Consider the following 26,836-nt stretch of genomic DNA (forward strand, 5'->3'; position numbering starts at 1 on the left):
GTTGGTCACATGGCCCTGACTCCTGCCCCATGTCCCCCACAGTGCTGGGCCGCCCCACCCTGTCGGTGCAGCAGACCCCCGAGGGCAGCCTGCTGGCACGCTGGGAGCCCCCGGCCGGCACCGCTGAGGACCAGGTGCTGGGCTACCGCCTGCAGTTCGGCCGCGAGGACTCATCACCCCTGGCCACACTGGAGTTCCCGCCCACCGAGGACCACTACACGGCGTCAGGCGTGCACAAGGGGGCCACGTACGTGTTCCGGCTGGCGGCCCGGAGCCGAGGCGGCCTGGGCGAGGAGGCGGCTGAGGTCCTGAGCATCCCTGAGGACACGCCCCGCGGCCACCCGCAGATCCTCGAGGCGGCCGGCAACGCCTCAGCCGGCACCGTCCTGCTCCGCTGGCTGCCGCCTGTGCCTGCCGAGCGCAACGGGGCCATTGTCAAGTACACGGTGGCCGTGCGGGAGGCCGGCACCCTGGGCCCTGCCCGAGAGACTGAGCTGCCGGCGGCGGCCGAGCCGGGCGCCGAGAACGTGCTCACGCTGCGGGGCCTCAAGCCCGACACAGCCTATGACCTCCAAGTGCGGGCCCACACGCGCCGGGGCCCCGGCCCCTACAGCCCCCCGTCCGCTACCGGACATTCCTGCGGGACCAAGGTAGGCGCGCGGTGACCCCCGCACCAGAGCCGGACCGGGCCTCGCGCCCACCCCCACCCCAGCCCCCTCCCTCTCCCCCGCCCAGGTAAGTGGTCACTTTTCTGCTTCCTCGTGGACGCTCAAGGCGAGTCCGGACCCCGAGGCTCCGGCGTTGGCAAAGGTGGGACGTGCCTAGGTGGCACCGCCGACCCCACCGCCGCCCCCCTCTTCCCCACCCGCTCCGCCTTCTCTCTGCAGCTGCGTCATCTCCCGCAGCAGGGACTTGGGACAGGGCCAGGCAGGGCCGGGCCAGGGCCAGACAGGAAGGCCACGGGCACGGGCACAGCGGACGACAGGGAGCGCCTGGGCCGCCCCACCCCATCCGATCCTGCCCGACCCCCAGCACTCACAGAGCCTCTCCTCTGCTCTCTCCCACTCGCTGCTCCCTGGCACAGTCTCGCCCAAGAACTTCAAGGTGAAGATGATCATGAAGACATCGGTCTTGCTCAGCTGGGAGTTCCCCGACAACTACAACTCACCCACACCCTACAAGGTGACTTCTCCCGCCACATCAGGGGCCAAGGCTCAGTCTGGGGTCGGGGCCTGGTCCAGGGTTAGAGGTCAGCTGGATCCAGAGCCGAGAGGGATCCGGTTTTGGCTGGAATTTCAGATCCAGGCAGGATTGGGACTCAGTTGGGACTCAGCAGGGGGTTGAGATTGAGTCTGGGTTTGGGGTTCAGTAGGGGACTAGGGCTCCATCAGAGCTGGGACTCAGCCTGGGGTCAGGGCTCAGCTGGGATTGAGGGCTAGTCTGGGTTCACGGTTGGTGGGGTCAGGGCTAAGCCTGGGATGGAGGCTCAGTCAGGATCAGGGGCTCAGCCCAGAGCCCCACTGAGCCGGCCCTGGCCCGCAGATCCAGTACAACGGGCTCACACTGGACGTGGATGGCCGAACCACCAAGAAACTCATTACGCACCTCAAGCCCAACACCTTCTACAACTTCGTGCTGACCAACCGCGGCAGCAGCCTGGGCGGCCTCCAGCAGACCGTCACTGCCTGGACTGCCTTCAACCTGCTCAGCTCCAAGCCCAGCGTGACCCCCAAGCCTGACTCCGACGGCTTCATCGTGGTGTATCTGCCCGATGGCCAGAGCCCTGTGCCTGTCCAGTACGCTCAACCCACCCGTCCTCAGGGATTTCGCACCCCTCCGTTAGCCAGCTGGGGCCAGCCGCCTGACCTCTTTGGCCTGTTTCCTCCCCTGTCTGTAAAATAGAGATCACATCAGCCCTGTCCCACGTGGTTGCCCTGAAGGTCCAGTGCTTCTCACAGATGTTGTCACTAAATGTGGCCTTGTGTCTGCTCCTCCAGCATTCCCTGACACCCCCATATGCCTAACCTTCTGCTGGTTCTGGGTTCCCAGACTGGTGGGGAGACAGAACTACGACACAGACACTCTCAGGCCCGTGGTATGGCAGTGAGAGGCACCGGGGCTGAGAGTCCTCAGAGAGGAGAGGAGGACTCTGGGAAGCAGAGGAAAAATCAAGGGTTACAAGAATGTGTGGGCATGAGAGCTGAGGCTTTGAAGGATGTATAGACGTTCAAGAACTATCCAGTTGACCCTTGAATAGCACAGGTTTGAGCTGCCTGTGTGGCTCTATGTGGATGTTTTTCAACAAATGCATACTACAGTACCACCCAGTCCACAGATGGATTGGTTGACTCCACAGATGGAGAACCACATATACAAGGGGTGACTGTACTTATAGGTGGATTTTTGACTGCACAGAGGCTAGTGCCCCTAACCCCCATATTGTTGAAGGGACAACTGTATGTAGTTGCATGGGGTGGGCTTTTCAGGCCAAAATACAGCATAATCAAAAGCCTGGAGGCTTGAATCAGAAAGTGTAGTTGTATGTGACTAGGGCTATATACCCATTGTATGAGCAGAAGGGAAGATTCAGAGAGGGGTGGCTCCCCCACTCACCCCAGGTCACATCCCTTGGCCATGCCTGTAGACAGCCTCCTCGTGACTTTTGTCTCCTAACAGGAACTACTACATCGTGATGGTGCCACTGCGCAAATCTCGTGGCGGCCAGTTCCTGACCCCACTGGGGAGTCCAGAGGACATGGACCTGGAGGAGGTAAGGGCTGGAGGACCAGCCAGTGGGGCTCAGACATGTCCCAGCTTTCATGAGCCCAGTTACTCCCAGCCAGGCTCTGAGCGGCCCACACCTCTGTTCCCACAGCTGATCCAGGACATTGCACGGCTGCAGAGGCGCAGCCTGCGGCACTCGCGCCAGCTGGAGGTGCCCCGGCCCTACATTGCTGCTCGCTTCTCAGTGTTGCCACCAACCTTCCATCCTGGTGACCAGAAGCAGTATGGTGGCTTTGACAACAGGGGCCTGGAGCCTGGCCACAGATATGTTCTCTTTGTGCTTGCTGTGCTGCAGAAGAGCGAGCCTGTAAGTCCTGAATTGTGTCTGCCCGCATCCGGCCACACCCATTGAGTGAGGCAGGCCCCAATGTGGCCTCAGCTCCCAGGGCCCTGACCTCAGAGCCAGATACAGATCCTCCCAGCTCCCTGTGGTCAGGGCTGGGTAGAGGGAAGGATTCGAGGTTGAGGGAATCCCCGGGGGAAGGTTTTTTGGCAGAAGGGACTTTGGAACTGAGGCTTTGATGGATGTGTAGGAGTTCAATAAAGAAAGGGCATCCCTTGAACTTCCTGTTGTGGCTCAGTGGGTTAAGAACTCGACTGGTATCCATGAGGATGTGGGTTCAATTCCTGGCCTCGCTCAGGGGGGTTAAAGGATCTGGCATTGCCATGAGCCTTGGTGTAGGTTGCAGACACAGCTTGGATCCAGTGTTGCTGTGGCTGTGACATAGGCCAGCAGCTACAGCTTAGATTTGACCCCTAGCCTGGGGACCTCCATATGGCGGAAGTGCGGCCCTAAAAAGATTAAAAAAGAAAGAAAGGGCAGCCCAGGATGTACAAGTGCAAAGGTCTGTAGTGCAAGAGGAATGAAAAGGATCACAGAGAGGCTGAAACAGAGTGAGGGATGGGGCGAGTGACGATTGGGCCAGGCTACGCAGGCCACCAGGGTCAGGGTTCTTGGGAGCCATAAAAGGGTTTTGAGTAGGGGATGGACACACATCTGTGCCCGCTTGGCCCATCTGCCCCTGTGAGGAGGATGGGCACTGATGGGGGTCTCCCCCCACCCCATTCCTGCAGACATTTGCGGCCAGCCCATTCTCAGACCCCTTCCAGCTGGATAACCCAGACCCTCAGCCCATCGTGGACGGTGAGGAGGGGCTCATCTGGGTGATTGGGCCCGTGCTGGCTGTCGTCTTTATCATCTGCATCGTTATTGCCATCTTGCTCTACAAGAAGTGAGCTCCCTGCAATCCCCCACTTGACAGGAGGGAGGCTTCCTCGAAAAGGGGGGTGGGGTCTGGAAAGGTCCAAGGAAGGGTGGTCTCAGAGGAGGGTCCCGGAAGCCCTCTATGCTACAGACAGGGAACCTAGTGCTCAGAGGAGTTAAGCCACTTGCTCACAGTCACACATCCTGGGAAATAGGAGCCCCAGCCAACGACTCCTGTTAAGCCCCACACGCCATTCGGCAGGGTTTGGGATGGAGGCTGCCTCTGTCCAGTTTCATGAGGATAGTCGTTGTAGTGGCCACAGGGGACACATCCCAGCTTAGAAAGGGAGGGCTAGCACACTCCTCCTTGTGGTGGAGGACCCAAGCAGGATTAGCCTCATTTTCTGGAGGAGACCAAAGCTCGGGGAAAGAAAGCCACCCACAGTCACAGAAGGGGCCCCTGATGGCCAGCACGCCCTCACCTGTCATCTTTTCCCCTCCTCCTCGCCTGGGTCTACTTTCGGGAGCAGTAAGCCTGACAGGTAAGGACTGGTCCTGCCCATTGGAGGCTGAGGAGGGGATCTGGGGTGGCGCTGCTTCCGTGGGGTGAGGGGGTGCCCGGCTGCGCCAACATTGTACACATGTCTGTGCATGGTCCTGGGGACCCCGGCTGCATGCGGCTGGGTCACGTGTTTGTACGTCTGCTTGCTCCCACAAAGTAAACGCAAGGACTCGGAGCCCCGCACCAAATGCCTCCTGAACAATGCTGACCTTGCTCCCCACCACCCCAAGGACCCCGTGGAAATGCGACGCATTAACTTCCAGACGCCAGGTAAGTGCTTATCCCAGGTGCCAGGGGTGACACCGACGGGGAAGGTAGCATGGGACGGAAAGCTTGGTGGACCCCCATCTGCTCCCACTGAACTGTGCTGGGTGCAGTTAAATTCCTGATTCCCAAATTCCTCTGTGGCTCTCAGGGGACTGTCGTGGGTTGATTCTGCCTGCAACCAAGGGAGGCTTTCGAAAAGTGGCATTTCACTGGTGGTTGCTGTCTTCTCCGGGAGCTTCAAGGACACCTAAAAACAAAGACAAAAGCAAAAAAAAATTCTAAATCCTCATTTCTTCTGACAGAAAGTGATCGGCTTCTGCTCACACTTCTAGTCTTAAGGCCACCCAGTGATGGGTGTTAGGGTTTTTTCCGTACTCCCCTGGGATGTACCCTTACCAAGGCACGGAAACTCCCCCGCTTCTGCCATGCTGCGCCTCTCTCCCCTCCATGGCCACAGATGCTCATGTTCTCCTTGCCTCTTGATAGTTCCCTGTCGATTAATAGGATTCAGCCAAGTCCCCTGCCATGCCTGGTGGGAGAACTGAATCAGGGTCTTGCCCTTGATCTTCATGTACAGGGATCCTCTCATTCCTCCATCTCCTCCCTCTTTAATGGGCTCATGCCAGCTGCTTCTAACCAAATAAGGAATTTTTAATTTAACTGGTGGCTGCTGTTCTCCTTATGAGCTCTAAGCATGCTGCCATCTGTTCCCTACCTACACCCTGCTCTCCACGTCCTGTCTCTGAACTTGTTCATATTAACTCTGTTTCCAACCAAATGGAGATTTTTAACATTTATATTTAATTGATGGCTGCAGTCCTCCTGAAGGGTTTCATGCATAGGCTTGCATGCTGTTCCTAACATTTCTTTCTCTTTTCTGCTACTGGACTGTCTCATGTCAGTTCCATTACATCCAAATGAGGGTTTTGACCATTTATATTTAACTGACACATTCCTCCATATGAGCTCATGGCACCCCTTAACGTAGTAGTCCCTTCTCTTTTCTGTCTCTGGACTGACTAGCTTATGTCAATTCTGTTTCCATGCAAATGAGGATTTTAAACCTGTGGGTTTAACTGATGGCTGCTGTCCTTCTTGAAGCTCCTGGCATGGGACCACATGTCCTTCCCTTGCCCCCAAGTTTCACCTTCATCATCCTGCATCTCCTTCCAAAATCCCCTCTGCAGACCCCAGTAGGGGACCCAAGGCCAGGTTGGTTTCAGGGGACATGTTTATAGAGGAACCTAAAGCTCTGGGATCTTTCCAGAGTCACAGCCAAAAACCAGGACTGGCTGGTGTCCAGTCAGAGGGATGCACAGCAACTGCCATAGGTTCTCTGGTTGGGGCCCAGGCGGCTGCGTGTCCCTCACTGTTGAAATGTCCCTGCCCTCTGCGTCAGTCCACCAGCTGCTGTGCGTGCACCCAGCAAGGGGTTGGGGGGAGGTGGGCTCCCCACGGGTTTTCATTTATTTATTGTTTGCTGTTTCTGCAGATTCAGGCCTCAGCAGCCCCCTCAGGGAGCCGGGGTTTCACTTTGAAAGTTAGTTCCTGTGTCTCTCTGTTCTTGGCTTTCTTTCGCCCCTGTTTGTTTTCATCCTTGGTTTCTCCATCCCGCCTCCTCTCTCTGCCCACCTGTCCTGCGCTGGCTTCTCAAGGCGGGTGGGAGTCTGGTCCACTGGGCCCTTAGATCATGGGTTGTGACTGCGTGCGTGTGTGGAGCAGGGAGGGATTGGGGGCGGGATAGAGGCAAGAGAGTACATACATGAGAACAGCCAACCCGTGTGACTGGCAGGGGGACCCATCCGTCAAATGGACACTAGCCTCATGTCCCTTAGAGGTGGGCTCTGGGGGAGCACCACGGGTGGTGAGGAGCATGCAGGGACCCAGAACATCAGCTCTTTACCAGTCGGCTTAGCAAATCCTTTGCTTTCACGTTGGTACGTGGATGCTGGCGCATAGCTCTCCATCTCAGTAGCTGCAGAGTGAATGTGGGAGCACATGTGTGGCCACCAGGCTCCAGGAGAGGAGAGGGGTCTGGCAGCCTCAGATATTGGGGAGAAAGAGCAAAGTCCCCCATCTCAGTACCTCTAGCCACCCCCCTGGGGCCTCCAAAGATAAGAGAAGTCACCATTTCATGCACCAGATGAGAACATGAACCCTGAGAGGTCAGGGGCAGGTGCACAGACAGATGGGGGCTCCACCATCCAACACACATGTACCCCATGTCTCCTTCCCCAGGCCCTCAGCTCCACCCGGCAGAGGACTGGTTCAGTCCCTCTGATCCGCGGGGGCCAGAAAGGGGTGTTGGCCTCCTGCCCTACCCGCCTCCCCAGGGCAATATTTTTGAAAGTCCAGCCAGCTGCATCTGCTTCTTCATTTCTGTGTCACTTGCCTGCTTCTTGCCACGAGGCACTAGGAGCTTGGAATCCTGCAGGGCGACCCTTCCCCAGCCCTTGCACCCTCAGCTGGTTGGGGGGGACGGAGGAGGGTGGTCACCGGGAGCCAGGGCTCAGCCAGGAGCTTCAGCCTCAATGCCCCTCCCCCAGCCCTGCAGGCCTGTGGTCCTGGGCCCCTACGGGTGCCCACCCTGAACCTTCCCCTTCCCCGCCACTCCCTCTAACTGCAGCTCGTTCATCGCAGACTGACACTGTAGAGCACCCCCTGCCCTCTCCCCGGCCCATGGGCTGGCCTCCCAAGTGACCACCTGGCCGGCGGGTCTGCTCTCCCCGCAGGCATGCTCAGCCACCCACCCATCCCCATCGCAGACATGGCAGAGCACACGGAACGCCTCAAAGCCAACGACAGCCTCAAGCTCTCCCAGGAGTATGAGGTGAGCGGGCCCCTGCCTCCCACCCTCCCGGGGCCCACAGATGCCCACCCTGACACCTCCCGCCTCCCCTTCCCCTCAGTCCATCGACCCGGGCCAGCAGTTCACATGGGAGCACTCCAACCTGGAAGTGAACAAGCCCAAGAACCGCTATGCCAACGTTATCGCCTACGACCACTCTCGCGTCATCCTCCAGCCTATTGAAGGTATAGCACATGGGGGCCCCAGGTTCCAACTCACCCTTCCTCTTGGCCACGGGGCAAGGCCAGAGTGGACCCTCTGGGGGACTGGTGGGGAAACTGAGGCCTGATTCTGGTCACAGGCCTGGTCCACCAATAGCCAGAAGCCACTGGGGAAGTTTTAGTATTTAACGGATGGCTGCTATCCATTACACACTTCCAATGATTCCTCTGTATCCATGGTTCTCAGTCAGGGAACACTTGACCACTCAGGACATCTGGCAACATCTGGGGATACTTTTGTTGTCACAGCCTGGAAGAGGGAGTGTTAGTGACATCTAGAGAGCAGAGGCCAGAGGTGCTGCTCAATTACCTGAGGAGCCCGGGACAGCCCCCACCATGATCTGGCCCCAAATGGCAGTAATGCTGAGATTGAGGAACTGTGAAGGATATGCCCCTGATTTCCTTGGAGAGATGTTGGGGCAATCCAGGAGGGTTTCCAGGTAGTGGTGGGCCAGGAGCAGCCAGCCTAAAAGGACAGAGGGCCCCCACTGACCTCTGGCTTGCCTTGGTCATAGGCATCGTGGGCAGCGATTATATCAACGCCAACTATGTGGATGGCTACCGGCGGCAGAATGCATACATCGCCACGCAGGGGCCACTGCCTGAGACCTTTGGTGACTTCTGGCGTATGGTGTGGGAGCAGCGCTCCGCTACCATCGTTATGATGACACGGCTAGAGGAGAAATCACGGGTGAGGCCTGGACCCTGTGGCCCCCAAGCCCTTAGCCAGCCCCAGCCTACACTCATCTCTGTTCTCTTACCTGGTACAGATCAAATGTGATCAGTATTGGCCCAACAGGGGCACGGAGACCTATGGCTTCATCCAGGTCACGCTGCTGGACACCATCGAGCTGGCCACATTCTGTGTGCGGACATTCTCCTTGCACAAGGTAGGGCCCAGGGAGCTCCCCACGGGACAAAGGAAAAACCAAATGTGTTGACCAAGGCGGACCATGTTCTCATGGACAGGGACACTGAGACTCAGGGGAATCGCTTTTGTCTCCAGCCGTAGCAGGAAGACAAGTCAGCAGACTCCAACTTAGCCATGAACCTGTTGTCCCCTTGCTGTCAATCACTCCCAGCTCTTCCTTGTCCTCTGGCTTCACCCAGCCTAGGTTTATGACAGGGTCTGGCAGGGTCTCAGCCATGCACTCAAGGGGCCTCCAGTCTCAGATATGCACACAGTGGGCATTTGGGACAGGGCAGAGAGAATCTTTAGATTTGCATTTAACCAATGGCTGCTGTCCATAACATGTTTCCATGTGTTCTTCTACATCAGTGGTTCTCAGTTGGGGCATTTTGGCATCCAGGGGACGCTTTTCAATGTCTGGGGACACTTTTTATTGTCATGATGGTGAAGGGAGATGTTTTCGGCACCACAGTGTTCCCCTGGCAGTCAGCCAGGTCCTCTCAACATTAGGGATACACCTGGCCCAGGTGCCAGAAAACTGAGTAGATGGACAAGAGGGAGTGAGAATTTTCAGTTCATTCACACATTGAGCACACCCTGTATCAGCCCCTGACCTGGGCACCAGGACACAGCAGGAACCAAGAAAGATAAAATATCTGGCTCTTGTGGGTCTTACAGTCTAGCGGACAGAACAGAAACAATAAACATGTAAAATGACAAGACATCTTACACGTAAAAGTAAAGCAGGGGAGAATAAAGTGCATAGCGAAGGGCCTGGAGTTGGTGGGGAAGGGAGGTATGAGCCGATCCGAGGGAACAGCATTCTAGGCAGAGGGCACAGCCCGTACAAAGGCCCAGGGCTGGACTGTACCTGGGATGTTTTAGGAACAGTGAGAAGTCCTGTGTGGCTGGAGCTGAGTGAGGGCAGAGAGAGGCCAGGGGTAGGTTGTGCAGGACTTTGGGGCCTTCAGGAGAGACTTGGGCTTTTCATTCAGGGAGGGCTGGTTGGTAGGGGTGCAGGGGGACAGGGACTGCTGACTCCGGTGCTCACTAGCACCCTCTGCTTGCCCCTGGGGGAATAGACTGTGGTGGGGGAGGGCTGGAGCCCTGCCACTGGGGTGGGGGGGACTGCTCCGGTCTGGATGGGTGATGAAGGGGCCAGACCAGAGTGGTCGCTATGGAGGGGGCGAGCGAGAAATGGGCGGGCTTAGGATGGACGTTGAAGGCAGAGCTGATGGTGCTGACGGATGTCTTGGATGTGGGAAGGCAGGGGAGGGGAGTCAAGGGTCACCCCTAAATTTTGGCCAGAGCCCGAAGGCAGGGAGGAGGATTGGGAGAATGTGGGGGCATAGTGTTGGTCGCATTGAACGTGAGACGCTGGTGAAACTCCCACATGGAGACACACCCGTGCCCAGGGGCAGCCTGGCCCCAAGTCAGGTGCTCGGGGACGTGGTCAGGAGGTGTCAACTCAGACCCCAGCCCATGAGTGGTGGGCCGCGATGATAGGCGGTGTCCCTGTGGCCCCCAGAATGGCTCCAGCGAGAAGCGTGAGGTCCGCCAGTTCCAGTTCACAGCGTGGCCGGACCATGGGGTGCCTGAGTACCCGACACCGTTCCTGGCCTTCCTGCGGAGAGTCAAGACCTGCAACCCGCCGGACGCGGGCCCCATTGTGGTCCACTGCAGGTACCCCTGTCCCCCATCCTCCACTCCTGGCTCCCCTCTGCACCCCGGGGCACCCCTGATGGTCCTGCCTGTCTCCGCAGTGCCGGCGTGGGCCGCACGGGCTGCTTCATCGTCATCGACGCCATGCTGGAGCGGATCAAGCCAGAGAAGACGGTGGACGTGTACGGCCACGTGACGCTCATGCGGTCCCAGCGCAACTACATGGTGCAGACGGAGGACCAGTACAGCTTCATCCACGAGGCCCTGCTGGAGGCCGTGGGCTGCGGCAACACGGAGGTGCCTGCCCGTAGCCTCTACGCCTACATCCAGAAGTTGACCCAGGTGGAGCCTGGCGAGCATGTCACCGGCATGGAGCTCGAGTTCAAGGTGGGAGTTGGGCAGAGGATGATGTGGGCAGGATGGGGGAGGAACAGAGCAGGAGACCAGAGGGTGGGGATTGGTGTTTCCCTGCCTGCCGTTCCACTGTCCAGGTTCTGGCTGTAAACACACAGCCCTCCCCATCCCTGGGGAGAGCAGGTCCCCAGCTGGAGACTGTCCTGATGGCGGCGCCCCATCTCTTGGTCCCCACAGCGGCTGGCCAACTCCAAAGCCCACACATCCCGCTTCATCAGTGCCAATCTGCCTTGTAACAAGTTCAAGAACCGCCTGGTCAACATCATGCCCTACGAGAGCACACGGGTCTGTCTGCAGCCCATCCGGGGCGTGGAGGGCTCTGACTACATTAACGCCAGCTTCATCGATGGCTACAGGTACCCTGTAGCCGATGGCCTTCCCCTGGCCACTGTGGGGCCCCGGTCTTTGCTGGGCAATGCTGGGCCTCCACAGAGGTCCCAGCCTTGCCTTCAGGGGGCCTCCAGTGTTTCATGAGAGAGAGCTAGACAGACATTGCCAGCCCGGTACAGTTATAGCTGAGGTGGTGGGAATCTTTAGATGTGTATTTAACAGATGGCTGCTGTCCATAATGTGGTTCCATCTGTCCTTCTCCATCAGAGGTCCTCAACGTGGGCAGTTCTGCCACCCGGGGGAAATTTGGCAGTGCCTTGGGTCATTTTTGATTGTTAAAATGGGAGGGAGGGAGGAAGACTTCTGCTGGCATCTGGTGGGTCGTGGCCGGGGAGGCTAGGCTGCTCAGTGCCCCATAGTGCCCAGAATAGTGTGCCATCAATGAACGCTCCAGCCCCAAATGACAGGCGTGCTGAGGTTGAGAAATCCTCGCCATGGGAGGGTGTTCCAGGAAGAGGGTGCTGTCCTTACAAACAACAGAACTGCGTTTAATGGCACTTGGTGGAGGAGGAAGGCAAGAGAGGTCAGTGGACGGTCCTGCAGCCTCCTCGAGGAGCTGGCGTGTATTCTGAGGCTGATGGTTTCTCCATGTACAAAATGGGAACATTTGGAGGGTTGAACAAGACAGGGAAGGAGACAGTCCCTGAGCCTCCCTGCGGTCCTGGACTCACACACCCCGCCCTGCAGGCAGCAGAAGGCCTACATCGCCACGCAGGGGCCGCTGGCAGAAACCACAGAGGACTTTTGGCGCATGCTCTGGGAGAACAACTCAACCATTGTGGTGATGCTGACCAAGCTGCGAGAGATGGGCCGGGTGAGCGGGGCACCATGGAGGGTGGGGCGGAGGCCAGGCCAGGGGCCAGGCTGACCACAGTGGCCATCTCCCCCAACAGGAAAAATGTCACCAGTACTGGCCAGCCGAGCGCTCCGCCCGCTACCAGTACTTCGTGGTAGATCCCATGGCAGAATATAACATGCCTCAGTACATCCTGCGGGAGTTCAAGGTCACAGACGCCCGGGTAAGCTTGGGGGATGGATTGCTGGGAAGGATCAGAACCCAGGCTGGACCCTGTAGGTTGCTCAGTGTTCCCCTAGTGATCTGGAGAGGGCTTCCCTAGCTGGGGATAGAAGCAAAGGCCCAGGAGCTGGAATAAGCATTGGTGGCTGGGTGGAAGAGGAGTTAGTTGGCCAATTGTACCATCACTCCCACCACCAAGTGGGTAGCAGGGAGGGCCATGTCTATGTACTGACCCCATTGGAATGTGTGTAACGCTACTCACTAAGGAACATGGCACACAGGGCAATCATGTAAAAGGGAGGGAGTTGTGTTCCCCTGGAATTAGCAACCCACAGAGGATAGTACTAGAAGGCCAAAAGCATGGTGGGGGAGGTTTGATGGACTGATGGTGCCAGGTGGGGGAAACTGGAGCTGTAGATATGGAAAAAAGAGTGGTGCACGGTGGGGGTCAGATGGTAGGAATTGGCACCATCATGTAGAGAGAGAAGGAAATGGAGAGTGGACGGTGTTGGCTGGTAAAGACACAACGGAGGAAGGTAGTGTTGGGTGATGAGAGAAGGGAGGGTACTCAGTGGGGACTGATAAAGACTATAGAAGGTGCCCTTGTTGGGTGAGAGAGGATTAAAGTTAGCGGTGGGAGAGGGGATCGGAGAACTCATGGGTGGGATAATGGCATGTGGGGGGGATATCAGTCAAGATGTTGCCAGTGGATGGTGAAGCCCAATAGACAAACAGCATCATTGATCATTGTGCGTGGGTAGTGCGAGATGGTGTCATTGGATTGTTGGAACGTGGGATTGCAGAATCAGCAGAAGATGTTACTGTTGGAGGTAGAAGAGTGTGGTAAACAAGGATGGTGTTGGATGGGAGGAAGATGAGATTAGAGATTAGAATGTGTGGAAAACAGGACAGAGAATGCCAGTAAAACATGATACTATAGGTTGGTAAAGGGTGATGTGTTATCAGCACTGGATAGTGGAAGATGAGATTGGCGAGGGCAAATGTTTGGCCAGTGGCAGATGGAGAAGATCAGTGGGAGATGACTTGGAACAGAAAAGAATGATGCACATTCAGTGGTCAGTGGTAGATAGTGCTGTTGATGGTACAGGGCAGAGGAAGGTGGGATTGGAGAAAGGAGGTGTTAGGTGGTGGGGGATGGAGACCATCAGGATAAGATGGCATCACTGGATGGCACCATTTTGCTGTAGAGAGTGTGACTGGGGAAGGGTAGACGATGAGTGAAGGAGGGTGGAAAATGTCAGTGGAAGATGGCCCTTAGATGGTGAAGAGGGACGAATTACTAGGGACAAATTGTGGAAAGTGGTACACCACGGGATCATGATAAGTGGAAAATGGCAGAAAGCAATGATGTTGGATGTTGGGTAGTGGGAACATAGGACTGGAGAGAAGGATGGTTGAGTGATAGAGATGGAGAAAGTCGGGGGTAGGTGCCATCATTGGATGGTCAAGGCTCATGAGTTCCCAGAAGCAGATGGTGAAAGATAGAAGGTAATAGTGTTGAGTAGCACTGGTAGAAGATGATGAGTTTCCAGTGGTGGCTGGTAGAAGATGGTGCCCTTGGGCAGAGAAGGATAGAAGATGATGGTGCTGGTGGATGATCAAAGATGATGACTAGTCAGTGGAATGGAAGATGGCACTGTTGGATGGTGAAGGACGGAAGGGGATGGCGTGGGGTAATGCTGTACTCTGAGGTGATGCGGAGTGAAGGATGACAGGATTACAGAGCTGGAGATTGGGACCAAGAAGGACAGATGCTGGGTGCATTCTGGGATGGGGAAGGAGTGGAGGATGGCAAACAACAGTGGTCTTGGCCGTCACTTTGATTGTGGTGGATGGGATTGGAGAGGTGGAGAGAAGAGCAGCTGGGTGGTGGGGGGTGGACATTGGCCACATAAGATGGTGTCTCTGGACGGCCAAGTTAGAGGATAGTGAGAGGGTGCTCTTGGCATCCTTGGATGGTAAAGATGAACTTGGAGCATCTCAGTGAAAGACAGTGCCCTTAGATGGTGAAGGGTAAGGAGTCATCAGGGGATGGTGGAAAAGGGGGCTGAGGGTAGGAAAGAACAGGGAGTGGTGTTGGCGATGGAGGCTGGGACTAGAGGTTGGTGGGGGTGGGAAACCACCATGACTGCCACTGACCTCCAGAGCAAGACTGGGCACTCTCTCCCTTCTAGGACGGCCAGTCCCGGACTGTCCGGCAGTTCCAGTTCACGGACTGGCCGGAACAGGGCGTGCCAAAGTCAGGGGAGGGCTTCATTGACTTCATTGGCCAAGTACACAAGACCAAGGAACAGTTCGGCCAGGATGGCCCCATCTCTGTCCACTGCAGGTGAGCTGTTCCTTGGGCCCTCCAGTTTGGGCTCTTTTCATCCCCGAGGAATCAGGCAGTCCATTGGGGTTCCTCCCAAGCACTCACCTCTTACTGCCATGCTCACCTCAACAGCGCCGGCGTGGGCAGGACGGGTGTCTTCATCACGCTCAGCATCGTGCTGGAGCGGATGCGGTACGAAGGCGTGGTGGACATCTTCCAGACCGTGAAGATGCTGCGGACCCAGAGGCCAGCCATGGTGCAGACGGAGGTGAGGACGGGACAGGAGGCGGTGGCCCCGACTCGTGCCTCTGCTGCCCTGAGACACTGCTTCCTGCTCTGTGGGACGGACGCAGCCACCCTCTACTCTCTGGGTTGTTGGGGGTGAAGGCCCCTCGAGCCCCCGCCGCGGCTTTGGGCTGAGAAAAAGCTGAAATCCAGACCTGAGAAGTGGGCAGAGATGGGTCCCTCCCGGGCCCAGAGTCAAAACAAATTCAGGCTCAGCTAGGACCCTGGCACGGACCACAGATCCTGAAGTGAGGCCCAGAGCCGGAAGGAACTTGCTGCCATCACATTCACATTGGGGTATTTTAACAAAGTCCTCCAAACTCTCCCAACTCCAGGGAGGGAGACAAAGCTGGCGTGGCAGCCTCATAGCCCCAGGGGAACATTGCAGGCGTCAGGGATGGCCAACGTCAGCGATGGCCAATCCTGAATAATGAGTAGGACCTCCAAGCAGATAGGGGCGGGGAGAGCACCGCTGAGGGGCGTGGCTTCTGGGCGGAGGAGGCCCAGGGAGGCTTCAGGCAGCAGAGGCACTGACAGAGCCCCGCCCCTCTCCATCCCCAGGATGAGTACCAGTTCTGCTACCAGGCGGCGCTGGAGTACCTCGGGAGCTTTGACCACTATGCAACCTAGAGCCAAGTCGGCCCGGCCGGACTCCGCCGGCCCCAACGCCTCCCGTGCCGGGTGGGCCCCGAGGTCTGGACCCAGGCAGCCAGGGCAGGAGGCGGCGGCCAAGTTTCCGCCGGGTCTCCAGGAACGCTGCGGCCCCTCGAGCCCCCCACGCGGCCCCAGCCACCTCCCTGGACGGGCCGCCGCCTTTGATACTTGGCACATTCCTCATTTCCTTCTGATTCCAAAACCGAGAGATTCCGGGGTGGGGGGTGGGGGGGGCGGTGAACAAACAGGGGTTCTCCCCAGAACCAGAGGAGGGCGGGGGCTGTAAACTTGACCCCTTGTCCTCCCTCTCGGAGCCTTCCCGCCCAGCAGCCTGGGGCGGGCTGGGGCAGCAGGGAGCAGGGGGCCGGATCCCGCTTTCTTTCAGACTCGGTGTAACTGTATCCAGTGACATTTCCTTTTTTTTAAATAGTGTATTTTTTTTTCCATTTTTTTTTTAAAGAAGAAACAAACAGGAAAAAAAAAAAAAGTCAACAAACTTAAAAAGAAAAACTTGGCTTATTCCTATTCTGTTCGCCGACAGTCTATTTTTTCACTGTAGCATACCTTCTTGTGTGATGGCTGTATTCACAGGCACGCTCGGGCTTAGGCTGCCCCTGTGGCTTGCTTTTTTTTTTTTTCTTTTTCCTACCATCTGAAGGTGTGCCTCGCTCAAGACTAGGACCTTTTTGCTCCTGATTTCTTTTCTTCCTTTTTTTTAATTTCTATTTTAAATTCAATTCTCAGACATATCAAGGACCATTCTGAGGGGGGAGGGGCAGTGGGGGGAGGGACTCGGGCCCACCAGCGTAGGGTTTCGAGCCCACGGGGTAGGGTCTGCCACAGGGGAGCTGGCAGTGATCCCCCCTGCCCCCCGTAGCCCGAGCCCCACCCCCCACCCCGGCTCCCACCCCGAGGAGAAAGACTGAACAAAACAGGAGGTTCCCACTTCAGGGAGAGAGAGGCCATGTGCTGCTCTGGATCAGGGACCCTTTCCCCCACTGGGACCATGGGGCAGTTTTGGGGCAAAAGCAGAAGGATGGGATCCCGCCAACCCCTGAGCAAGTGAGTTTTTCTCTTTGTATGAGAGCAAATCTGCCGTTGCTTTCAACACTGTTTATTCAAACGGAAGCAGCCGGGTGGTTTTCCCACCCCTGTGTATGTAGATATATCAACTTTGTATTAAAGGAAGATTGTCCGACCCCGGCCAGTGGTGGAGTCTTTGTCACGCCCCTATCTTATTTCTTGTCCCTGGTGGTGGGGGTGAGGACAAGAGAGATTGTATCGCTTATCCAACATCACACAGCATCTAAGGGGCCACATGGAATTGGAACCCAGAACCCAAGCTTTAGCCCTGCAGGGAGTGCCTCATTGATAATAGTTATTCCTCTTGATAAGTGTGACCACCACCGAGCCTCTACCATGGACCAGCCCTTTAAGATAGGAATCAACTCAATTTATAGATGAAGAAACTGAGGCTCAGAGAGGGGCAGGCCCCAATGCAAAGTCTGACCCTGGGGGATGGAAGGTGAACCATTCTGTATCTACACCCTTGCCTGGGTCCCTACCCCCTCTGGCTTAAGACCCAGAGATGGGATGAGAGACTCCCCCTACCCTCACAGAGCTGCTCCAGCAATGAGAAGAGGGTCTTAGGGCAGGGGCACAGTCTAGGAAGGAGTGACATTATCCTACTTAGAAGCTGTCAGGAGTTCCCGTCGTGGCGCAGTGGTTAACGAATCCGACTAGGAACCATGAGGTTGCGGGTTCGGTCCCTGCCCTTGCTCAGTGGGTTAGCGATCCGGCGTTGCTGTGAGCTGTGGTGTAGGTTGCAGACGCGGCTCGGATCCCGCGTTGCTGTGGCTCTGGCGTAGGCTGGTGGCCACAGCTCTGATTGGACCCCTAGCCTGGGAACCTCCATATGCCGCGGGAGCGGCCCAAGAAATAGCAACAACAACAACAACAAAAAGACAAAAGACAAAAAAAAAAAAAGAAGCTGTCAGACCAGTAGTAAGCAAATAAATAGATTACCACCATTAATAATCTTACTCAAATAGATATATCAAATCCTACATCCCCCATGCCTGAAATTTTCAAATACGTATAGAACATTTATAAAAATTAGCATTTATAAAAAACATCTGTGGAGATCTTCATAAATTTTAAGAAACGAATATTAGATAAGATAACCTGATCTTGGCCCCAGGAGTAGTTTCTGTAATAGCCTCCCATAAAAAAGGCCAACAATGAGAAATTTTGAAACACATTTTTAAATGAGGCATGAGTTAAAGAAGGAATCAACATAGAAATTATGAAGTTCTTAAAACTGAATAAATAGTACATTATGGAATGAGACTTGTGGGATGCAGCCAAAGGGGTACCCAGAGGAAAATGTATAGCCTCAAATATGTTGCTAAGAAAACAAATTCTGAGAATAAGTCAACTTTTAAAAGACATGAACCAAGCTTTAAATTACTCGACTTGGACCTTTTTGAGGTGGTTCTTTTGCATTAACAAACAACTTTCTTTGAAACATCTAAGTAGATACGTCTTAGGCAAGTACAACAAGAAAAGAGAGAAAGCATCCAAATCCAGGGAAATGGGGAAAATTACATCAACTACAGATTGAGACTTTTCAAAAACTGCAAGATGATTATCAGAGGAGACAAGCCAGAAGGAGACCACAGAGGGAAGGATAGTAGAGCTGGCATGGGGAAAAAAAATCCCTTACTTTCCCCCTGTGGGATGGTGGAAAGAACAGACAGTGAAGAGAGAAAGATGAAGAAATAATAGCTCCTAGGTTCTGAATGCAAGAAGTAAAGGAGAGGGATCTTGTTTGTAACAAATGGTGTGACAAAAGGGACAGAAAAGCCAGACTCTAACCCAAGCCTGGTTCTATCCAAGACTAATTTTTGTCTGTTTTTGGTGGGGGGACATACTCACAGCATATGGAAGTTCCCAGGCTAGGGGTCAAATTGGAGCAGTAGCGGCTGGCCTACGCCACAGCCATAGCCATGCCAGATCTGAGCCACATCTGTGACCTACACCACAGCTCATGGCAGTGCCAGATCCTTAAACCACTGAGTAAGGCCAGGGATCAAACCCACATCTTCATGGATAGTAATCTGATTGATTACTGCTGAGCCACAACAGGAACTCCCCAAGACTTTATTAATAGGCTACTCTGCCTACAGAACTCCTTATTCAGTCCTCAAAGCCCAGGACTAAAAGCTCCTCTAAGAAGGTATCTCTTAATTTCACTTCTCTGTTTGCAAAAGCCCATTGAGGCTGAGGTGTCTGGATAGGATCTACCTTGCCCCCCTTACTGAAAACCAGACAGAGGATCTTCAGGGAGTGTTATCGAATGTGTGATCCTCTGCTCTGTGATTCAGCCCTTGAGATGTTCCTGTCTATAGTTAAGAGTAGGTGGTGGCACACAGGGGTTTATCTGAAGGCTTCTTGGAAAAGGAGGGCCCTAAGGAATTGCCTCAACCCATAGACATGACCATCAAGGCTCTAAGCATCTCCAGTTGCCTTGGCCCTGCCAGAGGATTCCATAATACCTAATCCCATTTATTGAGCACTTACTGTATGCTCATGCAATCTCATTTAAGCCTTCTGACAATACACCAGTGGACCAATGAGAAAACTGAGGCTGAAATAGGTCAGGTCTCTCACCCAAGATTACAAAGGTGGTAAGTAGTGGAACCTAGACGTCGGCCCAGATCTGCTCAGTTCCTGCTGTGACAAGGGAATTCAAGGCATCTGAGCTCCTGCCCACAGTCAGCATTGGCCCCATGGTGGGAGGGACAGAGCCCTAGAGCAGAGCCCCCACTCATCACCAAGGAACTGTCAGGGGCCAAAGCAATCTAGTATTCCAGACAGTGCAAATATCCTAAATGTATATTTTGACCCTAACAACATCATTTTAAAATGTTTAAAGCTAAAGTATCCAGAGTTCCCGCTGTGGTGCAGTGGGTTAAGAATCCAACTGCAGCAGCTCTGGTGGCTGCAGAGGTACAAGATTGATCCCTGGTGCGTTGCAGTGGGTCAAGGGATCTGGCATTGCCACAGCTGCAGCGTGGGTCACAGCTGTGGCTCATATTTAGTCCCTGGCCCAGGAACTTCCACATGCCCTGGGTGCAGCCATAAAATAAAAATAAAGCAAAATAAAATAGCTACTAGGAGAAATGAGCAGAACTACAGTGATGCTGGATGCTGAAGCAAACTCAGGAATGGAAAGACCAATCTGACAATAAGGATCTGGAGGATCTGAACAATGTAATACTGAACTTGAGCAAATACATATGTACAGGATTTTGTACGTAACAAATGAAGAATGTACACTCTGTCCAAACACTTAAAGCCTGTCACCAAAAAAGGACCATGAATTAGATCATAAAGAAAAGCTCAACATTCAGATTTCACTCACTAGGCACAATGCAATAAAATTACAAATCAGCGACGACATGTAGCTCCTCAAATCCACAGAGGAGGAAGTGTTAAATGAGTTTAAGATACACAAATTACAAAGTATTTAGAACTGAGTGATAAGACCACTGCAAATGAAAAGCTTTGGGATGCAACACAAAACGTACTCAGAAGTAAATTTAAAGTCATCACTGCATTTATGGAGGGAGAGAGATTGCTGAGTATAAAGGAAATAAGCACATATATAGCTTTATATGGATTTATGAAGAAAATAACTGAAAATAAACCCATTAAGCTTTCAATAGAAGCGTCCACAAAAAGGACAAATAAACCCAAGGAAAGTCAAGGGAAAACATTATTAAGTAAAAGTCAGAAATTAATAAAATGAGAAATGAAAGCAGCAGCAAAAACATTATAAAAAGCTGGATCTTTAGAAACACCCATAAAAGAGGAAAACTTTTGGCAAGAAGACAGAAGGTGCAAATAAACAGTAGGGATGACAGAGAAACCAACTACTCTCAAAGGAGATATTTTAGGAGTTCCCTTGTGGGGCAGGGGATGAAGGATCCGGCATTGTCACTGCAGCAGCTTGGTTGCTGCTGTGCCTAAGGTTCAATCCTGGCCTGGGAACTTTTTTTTTTTTTTTGTCTTTTTGCCATTTCTAGGGCTGCTCCCATGGCATATGGAAGTTCCCAGGCTAGGGGTCGAATTGGAGCTGTAGCCACCGGCCTATGCCACAGCCACAGCAACGCACGATCTGAGCTGCGTCTGCAACCTACACCACAGCTCATGGCAATGCTGGATCCTTAACCCACTGAGCAAGGCCAGGGATCGAACCCACAACCTCATGGTTCCTAGTCAGATTCATTAACCACTGCGCCATGATGGGAACTCTGAAACTATAAAACTCTTAGAAAAACTCATCTATAAACAAATTCAGGAGTTCCCGCCATGGCTCAGTGGAAATGAATCTGACTAGTATCCATGAGGACGCAGTTTCAATCCCTGGCCTCACTCAGTGGGTTGTGGATCTGCTGTTTTGGAGAGCTGTGGTGCAGGTTACAGACACAGCTAGGATCTGGCATTGCTGTGGCTCTGGCATAGGCCAGCAGCTACAGCTCCGATTTGACCCCTAGCCTGGGAGCCTCCATATGCCATGGATACAGCCCTAAAAAGACAAAAAAACAAAAACAAAAACAGGGTAATTGTGCCCTCTGGGCAGAAGTAAGGGGAATACATTCAACAAAGGGTATACATGTAAATTCAACCTGATGTGTATGTTTTAATTTTTTTTTTTCTTTTTAGGGCCACACCTGTGGTATATGGAAGTTCCCAGGCTAGGGGTCAAATCAGAGCTGCAGCTACTGGTCTACACCACAGCCACAGCAAATTACTTAGGTGTTAAGGATATCATATCTATTATTCACTTTTGTATATTCAAAATAAGGAAATAATAAATCTATGGAAAAGGGGAGAAATATCATCGCAAAGCATTTGATTTTTAAAAATAAACCACGGCTCCATAATTTGAAAAAGTAGCTCAATGATGCTAAAACTTTAGAACAAAATTTGGCAAAATATTTTAGGTTTTTCAGGCCAGAAGCTCTCTGTTACAACTACTTGGCTGGTCTGCCACAGCACACAAGCAGTCATAGACAAAACCAATGAGTATGGCTGTGTTCCAAAAAAGTTTATTTACAAAAACAGGGAGTGAAATGCATTTGGCCCACAGGCCATAGTTAGCCAATCTCTGAAGTAGAGACATGTCCACTGAATTCAGAAACAAGGCAAGGAATGTCCATTACCATTTTATGTAATACTCGGGACCCCTGCCAATGCAGTAAGAACAAGAAATAAGATAAGAACAAGAATACAAGTATGGAAAAAGACAAAGCTTTCATTATTGCAAGAAATATGACTGTCTACTAGACAGCTCAAAAGAATCATCTTAAGGAGTTCCAGTCGCGGCACAGAGGAAATGAATCCAACTAGGAACCATGGGGTTGCGGGTTCTATCCCTGGCCTTGCTCAAGTGGGCTGAGGATCCGGCATTGCCCTGAGCTGTGGTGTAGGTCACTGAAGCGGCTCAGATCTGGCATTGCTGTGGCTGTGATGCAGCAGGTTGGCAGCAACAGCTCCAATTAGACCCCTAGCCTGGGAACTTCCATATGCCGTGGGTGTAGCCCTAGAAAAGACAAAAGACAAAGAAAAAAAAATCATCTTAAATTGTGCTATAAGTAAGAAGAAAGTCCAACAAAATACCAGTTACAAAGCCATCATAAAAAGTCACTGGCCTATTTCTTAGGTACAGCACAACTGAAAACATTTTCAGCCATGAAAAGCTCTGATCCAATTTCTTATCAACCACTTTACACTTTCATATTTAAACCTTTGTGGCCATATCCTCGCAGTCCAGATGAAATGTAATTTTGCACATAAAAGAGAGGTCCCCCACCCTCCCACACTTGGCACTTGAATCTGACTCTTATTCTCTCTCTCCCCACAAAGTCAGGCAGAGTCAATTTTTTTTTCTGTCCTTTGAAAGGCCAGAGTTAGTTAGACTTCTCTTTCTGGGTTCCAATTACTTGTTTGAGGGAAAGGGTTCTTTAAGTCATTTTTTGTATCACTAAGGTATGCACAAGTATTACCTGGCATAAGTTAGTTATGAAATACATTTTTCAGAAAAGAAGAAAGCAAGGAAGGAAATTATACTAATAATAAAATTAATGATGAAAAACAGTGTATTTGCATGGTCTCAAAGTATCTCCACACAAGATAATTTTACAAAGGGTAAAATGGTAAATTTACCATAGAGAAATCTGATCAACAGGACCTTAATCAAATGATCAGGGTCAAGGTCTCCAGTGATGAGACATATCAACATAATGTACCTCCTGATATACTAAGAAGTACACACCACCACTTCTGTGATAGTCTTGCCCCAAAATGCACAACCTCAGTCTAATCATGAGCAAACCTCAGACAAACTCAGCTTCAGGGACTTTCTAAAAAATAACTGACTGGTTCCCCTTTAGCATAACTGAGACTATGAAAGACAAAGAATGAGAATCTATCACAGACCAGAGAACATCTAGGAAATGTGATGACTAAAAGTACTATGGGATCCTGGATTGGATTCTGGACCAGAAAAGAGCTGGAGAAGCAAACATTCTTACATTTGAGGAGTTCCCATCGTGGCTCAGTGGTTCACGAATCCGACTAGGAACCATGAGGTTGCGGGTTCGATCCCTGGTCTTGTTCAGTGGGTTAAGGATCTGGCGTTGCTGTGAGCTATGGTGTATGTTGCAGATGCGGCTCGGATCCCACATTGCTGTGTCTGCGGCATAGGCCGGCGGCTACAGGTCCGATTCGACTCCTAGCCTGGGAACTTCCATATGCCATGGGAGCGAAGACCAAAAAAAAAAAAAATTCTTACATTTGAATAAGATCTGTAAGCTACTAGGATTGTATCAGTGTTAATTTCCTGATTTCAATAAAGGTACTACGGTTATATAAGATGCTCACATTAGAAGCTGGGTGAAGGATACACCAGGAGCTACCTGTACTATTTTTGCAACTTCTCTGTGGGTCTAAAATTATTGCAAAATGAAAAAATATAATAATTTGTTTAAAAGTCATTGGCTGGTTGTACTATTGGCAGTAACCAATTAGAAACCTTACATTTAAAAAACCCTACAGCATAAGCATGATTGCCAGAGGCTGGGAAGCCGGGAGAATGGGGAGTTAGTGTTGGATAGGGTCAGAATTTCAGATTTACAAGATAAAGAGTTATAGGGATGGATGGTGGTGATGGTTGCACAATGATGTGAATATATTTCATGCCATTGATCTGTACACTTAAAGGTTATTAGAACAGTAAATTTTCTATTATTTTAACAATATAAAAGAAAGATTATGGATCTTTTCTTGCAGACAGATAGGTGATTGTAAATATGTAGGAAAGGGAGATCGGAAAGCTACACGTCTAAACTGATAACATACCTCTATGAAGTATGGCTGTTTCGTTTGTTTGTTTTGTTGGCCACACCCACAGCATGTAGAAGTTCCAGGCCAGGGATCGAATCCAAGCTGCAGCTGGGACCTACACTACAGATATGGCAACACCAGGTCCTTAAGCCACTGTGGCACAGTGGGAACTCCAAGTACAGCTGTTTTAAAATAGGACCACAAATTCTTTGACATGGAGATGTAGAGTCGTTGCCTGCTCCATTTGGATCTGCTTGTGACTATCTGGACCTAGAGCATACAGGGGAAGTGATGCTGGGTGGTCCCCAAGACCAGGTCATCAAAGCCTGTCAGCTTCCACCTGGCTCCCTTGAGACATTCACTTCTTGGAAGCTTCTCAGGATCCTTGCTTGGATCCCCACTATATTGTGAGGAAGCTCAACCCACACGGAAAGGTCACTTGTGGGTGCCCTGGTCGGCAGTCCTAGCCTCCTTGCTCAGGCTCCAGACATCATGTAACAGGCACAAGTCATCCCCAACACACTTGGTCCAAATGAGTGACCCACAAGCATAATAAAACAATTGCTGCTTAGAAGAGACAGTCTGGGGTGGAGGCTGTTCACCAATATAAACTAGAACAGAAGGCAAAGACAAGACCAGGATGAAAGAGGAGTGAAAGAGAACTTTAGTTCTTATGGTAAAATTTGTTTTTATGACAAAAAAATGTTTATATAGCAATTGTGATTAAAAATGATTTTAAAAGATAAATCTCCTTGAGTTCCCACTGTGATGAAGCAAGTTAAGAATCTGACTATAGTGGCTCAGTTCACTGCACAGGTGCAGGTTTGATTCCCCATGTGCCATGGGGGCTGCCAAAAGAAAGAGAGAAAGAGAGAAAGAGAGAGAGAGAGAGAGAGAAAGAAAGAAAGAAAGAAAGAAGAGAGAGAGAGAGAGAGAGAGAAAGAAAGAAAGAAAGAAAGAAAGAAAGAAAGAAAGAAAGAAAGAAAGAAAGAAAGAAAGAAAGAAAGGAAGGAAGGAAGGAAGAAAGAAAGAAAAGAGAGAGAGAAAGGAAGGAAGGGAAAGAAAGAAAAGAAAGAAAGGAAGCCCTCCCATCCACTATAAGGTATGTAAGACTTAGTTCATCATAGGCAGACAGCAGCAGCCCACAAGAGCACAGCTGAATCTTAGAACTATGCCATCTCCCCTGGGGGCCCTGTCACAATCAATTTTTTTAAAAAATGGCTCCTGTTAATCAAGTGGTTATCATGGTGTTTTTAAACCACTGTGATAAAGTAGTTTTAGCCCCTCATTTTACAAATGAGAAAACTGAGGCACAGAGAGGTTAAGTAAATTGCCCAAGGTCACACAGCCTGAAAATGGCAGAGCCAGGATTTGAACCTGAGACTTCTGGCCTCACAGTGTTCACAGTGTCGAATAAACCTTGTGCAGGAACTGGATACTTAAGAGTGCACAAGACGTAGCCCCTGCCTTCAGCAGATTTGTTGCTGAGTGGGGGAGACAAACCATAAACAGGAAATTTCTATTCTCTTCTGCTGGGTGACATACATGGGGCCAATGTATTTCATATACATAGATATGCATATCTATGTATCTATATATATGCATATATCTATTATATATATATAGATATAGATTATATATACACACATAGATGGGAGGGTGGTCAAGAAAGGCTTTCCAGAGATCAAGGTGAGAAGTGTTTTAATTTCTTCATGGTAGAGGGGAAAGGGTGTTCCTGGAAGAAGGCACAGCTCATGCAAGGACCAGTCAGAGAGCATGGTATCTGAGAACAGCATGGTAGATGCCAGCTCACTGGCCCCATCTTTCACCTCATTTTTATTGATGTGAGGGGCCCGGATAGTCTGACGACCGACCCTCCCCTCCAAAGGACAGTTTTAACATCCATGCAGCTCAGACTGGGGTCTGGGGGAGCTGCACATTAATTCCCAGAGGAAGAACAGGGCTGTGTCCTGACTGACAGCTGTTATCTCAGCAATTCCACTCAGGCCCAACTTGCAGACTCCTCCTCCAGAGAATCCTCAGGTGATGATAGAGCCTTCCTGAGCCAGCTCCATGGGGTCAACCTTCCGCTATTATTCTGTCTACTACAAAACCAGCACTTTCAAGAGGAAGGGAAGCTCTGCCAACGCAATTTTCTCCACCCATTTGGAGACGACCCCTGCTCAGGCCTTTGTCCAGCCGGCCGAGTCTTTCTTCTGGCTCTACACTGAGTTAAACCAGCTGTTCATGGGCTGAACTCTGTCCCTCCAAATGCATATGTTGAATTCCTAATCCCCAAGACTTCAGATTGTGGCTGTGTTTGGAGACAGTGTCTTTAAAGAGATGATTAGATTAAAATGAGGTGTTAGGGTGGCCCTACTCCAATATGACTGGGGTCCTCATAAGAAAAGGGGATTAAGACACAGACATGGAGTTCCCGTCGTGGTGCAGTGGTTAACGAATCCGACTAGGAACCATGAGGTTGCGGGTTCGGTCCCTGCCCCTGCTCAGTGGGTTAACGATCCGGCGTTGCCGTGATCTGTGGTGTAGGTTGCAGACGCGGCTCCGATCCAGCGTTGCTGTGGCTCTGGCGTAGGGCGGTGGCTACAGCTCCGATTCAACCCCTAGCCTGGGAACCTCCATATGCCGTGGGAGCGGCCCAAAGAAATAGCAAAAAGACAAAAAAAAGATGTGGTACATTTATAGAATGGAGTATTAATCATCCATTAAAAAGAATGAAATAATGCCATTTGCAGCAGCATGGATGCAACCAAAGATTCTTATACTAAGTGAAGTTAGAAAGAGAAAGACAAATACCATGTGATGTCACTTATATGTGCAATCTAAAATATGGCACAAATGAACCTGTCTGT

The 26,836-nt window shown here is 51.8% G+C and overlaps 1 protein-coding gene across 1 annotated transcript in view; it reads left to right on the top strand.

Annotated features, from left to right (window-relative positions):
* PTPRS (protein tyrosine phosphatase, receptor type S) overlaps positions 1-16,754 on the top strand; it is a 72,871-nt gene extending 56,117 nt beyond the window's left edge. Inside the window, 22 exon segments of the mRNA XM_021084028.1 lie at positions 43-609; positions 612-650; positions 1,085-1,182; positions 1,543-1,796; positions 2,677-2,770; positions 2,876-3,091; positions 3,859-4,016; positions 4,519-4,530; positions 4,708-4,820; positions 6,310-6,357; positions 7,550-7,647; positions 7,727-7,850; positions 8,402-8,577; positions 8,657-8,776; positions 10,325-10,479; positions 10,560-10,845; positions 11,050-11,228; positions 11,950-12,076; positions 12,156-12,281; positions 14,476-14,630; positions 14,745-14,880; positions 15,459-16,754. Coding sequence (XP_020939687.1) covers positions 43-609; positions 612-650; positions 1,085-1,182; positions 1,543-1,796; positions 2,677-2,770; positions 2,876-3,091; positions 3,859-4,016; positions 4,519-4,530; positions 4,708-4,820; positions 6,310-6,357; positions 7,550-7,647; positions 7,727-7,850; positions 8,402-8,577; positions 8,657-8,776; positions 10,325-10,479; positions 10,560-10,845; positions 11,050-11,228; positions 11,950-12,076; positions 12,156-12,281; positions 14,476-14,630; positions 14,745-14,880; positions 15,459-15,527 — 3,350 coding nt within the window. The 3' untranslated portion in view covers positions 15,528-16,754.

This window comes from Sus scrofa, chromosome 2 (assembly GCF_000003025.6).
Source record: "Sus scrofa isolate TJ Tabasco breed Duroc chromosome 2, Sscrofa11.1, whole genome shotgun sequence".
NCBI classification, from domain to species: Eukaryota; Metazoa; Chordata; class Mammalia; order Artiodactyla; family Suidae; genus Sus; species Sus scrofa.